Genomic DNA, 4,109 nt, shown 5'->3' on the forward strand with positions numbered 1-4,109 from the left:
GCTGCAGGCAGCCACAGCTTATTTCTGGTTTCCATTTGTGTTATTACACTGTCTATGTGCAGGTAACTTTATCCACTCTATCACTGCACACAGCAATTGATGTCCAACCCAGTATGCCTAACACTACTTCCAACACATAAAACTAAACCTCATTATTTACTTAACCAGAGCCAAAGCTGCCATTGTTCATTCATGTGTGTAAGGACCAGAGAGCTTTGCTAACCTGGGTCAGCAAGAAATCTACTTACATGAGGCTGTGTATCCATGGGTGAAGCAAACTTACCTTCAGAGAATCAACTAAGTCATCGACGAGGAAGAGACGCCTCAGCTCTCTCACTGTGCCATTAATGTGGCCCAGCACAACATTACTGTACTTCTGAATGAGCTCTTCAGACACAGCTAAATCAGACTCCAAGTAAGCCCTGGAAGGAAGAAGAACTCATGAACTTTACTGCGAGAGTGCTGCAAACAGCATCAACATGTGCTATATACAAGTATCAACATACCTTCTTTTTATCTAACAAAGAGAACACCCTCATGGCATGAGGAATGCTGAAAGGTTGAACAGAACTAACCTGAGTTATTCTTAGTGAACTTTAACAAACTCATTAACAGTGAACCTTGAGGAAAACCCCCACAATCTCTTAGAAGAAAAAAAAATTCTTTCCCCTACTGCTATTTACTCCGTCACACACAGGCTTACCCAGACCAGGCAAAAAAGGTACATGGGACAGACAACAAGAAAAAACACTACACAAGCAACACATTCACTCATACCACTGGAAGGTGCTTGTGGAGTTATCATTAAGCTGTAACAAACATACTTTGGCATGAGAAAATGAGCTGATCTTTTTCAGCATATGTGAAAAAAAAAGGAAGATATTCTTACAGTTGGTGACAGCAGTTCTTTACATAAAGATATAAGCCCTATCTGGTTATGTATTCCTTCTACTCTGCTGCCACTTTTATCTGTAGTTGTAGCAGCAATGGCAGTTTAGGCTCTTTAAACAAGGTATAATTTATTTATCTAATGTGCATGTTGGGGGCAGAAGGAGCAATGCAGCACATCTGTAACAGGGAACTCATTTTACAGTCATTAAACTCTTGTTTTTGTTTAGAGGGATTCTGCTTTGGAGTGGTTTTGTTTGATTTGGTGAGGGTTTTTTAACTAAGTAAATGCACAGTTGAGGCTCCTGCATATGTCATTCAAGGCAAAGCTGAACACGACCTTGTGGCAAGTCCAAGACAAATTAAAGTACTTCAAATGGTAACTGCAACAGGCAGACATTTCAAGGATACATTCTGCCATCCACCCTAGGTCTCCATCTGCTCACCCTTCTCAGCTCAGCCACAGCATATTCAGGACGAAAACTTCAACTGATCTCATGGGATGTTTCAAATAAAAATATCCTTCTTACAGCTGAAGCTATATAAAAAAAAGTAAGCAACCAGGTATGTTGGACAAGAATGTCTGGAAGCTACTTAAGAACATCAAACAGGATTTCAGCCAGGAATTATTCACCAACGAGGGGGCATTTCTCCCCCAGTGTTGTCCCACAGCTGTGTTAGGCACAGACTGGCTCCCACTGTGTAAAGGAGCCACTACACAGTCTGGGAAGAATGGGGATACACCTAATTTAACATTTTGCTTTGCCTTACAAAAGATTTGCTTTGCCTTACAAAAGAGAACAAGAATAAGAGGTCAGTAACTAGGAGGGCAAGCAGGAGCTTGTGAAAGATGCAAGGGGAGACTGAACCACTTCACTGATGGATACAAGAGGAAAGCAGGGCTGAGTAGAGTGGGGCAGGGCTGGTGTGGAAACAGGAATATGCACTCTTAGCAATTACTCTAACACAATAGTAAGTTTTTATTTCTCTTCTGATGCAGCTTTGCAACAATGGGCACCTGGAATCAGTCACTGGCAAGGCAGCCTTGCAAGGGGTGAGCACAGCTACACTACATAATAAACCATACATTTGAAGAGCATTTTTAAAAGTTTAAAAAAAAAGTAGCCTCTTGATGTGGTTTAGCCCCTGCTACATTTACTGATTTTTGTGTTGAAAGTGTTGTGTGTTCTTTAAATTCTGTCACTGGTTCATATTCTGCAGACTACACCATTCTAAAATACACATATACTCCACTGCATTGAAGTATTTTATGTTTCAATGTATTCCTAGTGAAACTCCCTGCACCAAGCCCTTGGTTCATTTTCTGCACTTGTTGTAGGACTCCTGAGAAAAAAAACTGAAGAGCAGACAGGCTGGGAGCACATTTTTCAGCACAGAGACTATCTGCATTATTATGCAACTTCTTAGGGCACGTGTCACCCACTGCTTCTGACAGCACCAATGCTGCTGCTCCCCAAAACAACATGCTTTTGCTTGATTAGAAGACAAAAAAATCTCACCTGAACGGGTGGCCTTCATCAGACTTCTGGATTGCCTGGATAACTCCCTTGTATATCCTAAAGCTGATGGTCACAGAGAGCAGGGCCAGGGCAATGTAAGCTGTGACGCTCACGATGCTGAACACTGTTAATGAGAGCAGCAGGAACAAGCTGGCACCAAACACCACTCCTGTCTTCTTAATGTCTCGCCAGTAAAGGAGGTCAACAACTAAAATTTAAAAAAAGGGAAGAAATTAGAACAAGGTACCATTTGCATCCGTAAAGACAGGAAAATATCATGATTCACTTGACTGCTGAGACTCATCAAGAACAGAACTTGCAAATCCCCTGTCAAACCAGAGATGAAACCACAACTACAAACAGGTTATTTAGTACTGGTTCTGCACTGAACTTCAGATTATTGGGATAACTGCTACCAGGATTACCTCAAATGCAATTGCTAAAATATAGGAACATCTCTGCCCTTAAGCAATGTCAGAATTAATCTCTTTAACTACTGTGCTGTGTCCTGCACCAGAACCATGGCAGCTTGTGCTTCATTTCCTCTCACTGTTGGGCATTTTGTGGAGGTCACTCCCTGAAGAGACTGATTCCAACTCCCTGTTAGGACAGATGACAAGACAGCAACACATTTCTAAACCATTTTATCTTTACAAGTCTGGTAGAGGCAAAGGCACTGCTCAAAGACTCATTAACAGTTCATTTTGTTTTCTTTTCATGAAAGCATTCCCATGGGACTTTATAATGTTATGGGTGAGGGACTGAGCCATCAAGAGGGAGTAATCTCACTGAAATGTCAATCCAGGCTAAATCTCCTGTGCTCCAATGCAAAAGACTTCATTTGTGAACCAAGTTTAGTTTTCCTTAAGTGACCCTCATTAGAGAGCACAATATCATGCCATTTTTAGCATCACTGTTCAGAGTACACTACACCCTTGCACAAGTCATAGGTAATGGCTTATGACATCCACCACAGACCTGATGGTTTGTTAATAGCAATAATGTATGGATACAGAGTTCAAGATAAATTATAGAAAATATATTACTACTACACTGCATGTTTAGTAATCTTATCTCAGCCTACACACCAAAATTAACTGTAGAATAGTATACTGCAGTTCAGAACAGATTATTTGTCTGAATGACCGTGAAAAGAAATTTAAAAATAAAATTTGACTACTATTTCTTGCAGGATGAAAACATGGTAATGCACCAACATTCAATACTTGGTAGCCTCTGCAGGGCAAAGCCTGTGTAACACTTTACATGTGCAACATGCCAAAGACACTGGAGCTGTGGAGTGTTTTCACAGTTTCAGGAGCTAAAGTCCATTTCCAATTATTCCATAGGGAAACCGTACTGAATAACAGGAAAGATGAAAACCATAGTCAGAAACTGAAACCCACCATTTCCATAATGCAAAATATTTTACCCCAGAATTTAATTCATGTTTCAGTAGAAATTTCCTGTAACTCTACACAGCAGCTGCATGAACACCTTCAATTTATCACAAACCAGGACTGCTGTGGGAAGAGCCTCACCCCTCCACCACCATCTGTACCACTCCTTTCCTCCAGCCTGGCTTTCTGTGCTGTGCCAAAGCCATTCCAGAGAGCCAGCAGGCAGTCAGATCAGGTTCTGGAGTGGCCACCACGTGACTGCACGAACATATGGGGTGAGAGATAGGGCAGCCTGCAGCCG

General features: G+C 41.5%; 1 protein-coding gene across 2 annotated transcripts in view; it reads right to left on the reverse strand.

The window, feature by feature from the left end:
* Positions 1-4,109, reverse strand: part of RTN4 (reticulon 4) — a 19,144-nt gene that overhangs the window by 8,552 nt on the left and 6,483 nt on the right. For both annotated transcript variants that reach the window (XM_009073247.1, XM_009073248.1), the window contains exons 2-3: positions 2,409-2,616; positions 284-422 (exon numbers count right to left, since the gene is read on the reverse strand). In XM_009073247.1, coding sequence (XP_009071495.1) covers positions 284-422; positions 2,409-2,616 — 347 coding nt within the window. The remainder of the gene's footprint in view (positions 1-283; positions 423-2,408; positions 2,617-4,109) is intronic.

Source organism: Acanthisitta chloris, unplaced genomic scaffold, assembly GCF_000695815.1.
Source record: "Acanthisitta chloris isolate BGI_N310 unplaced genomic scaffold, ASM69581v1 scaffold28494, whole genome shotgun sequence".
NCBI lineage: Eukaryota > Metazoa > Chordata > Aves > Passeriformes > Acanthisittidae > Acanthisitta > Acanthisitta chloris.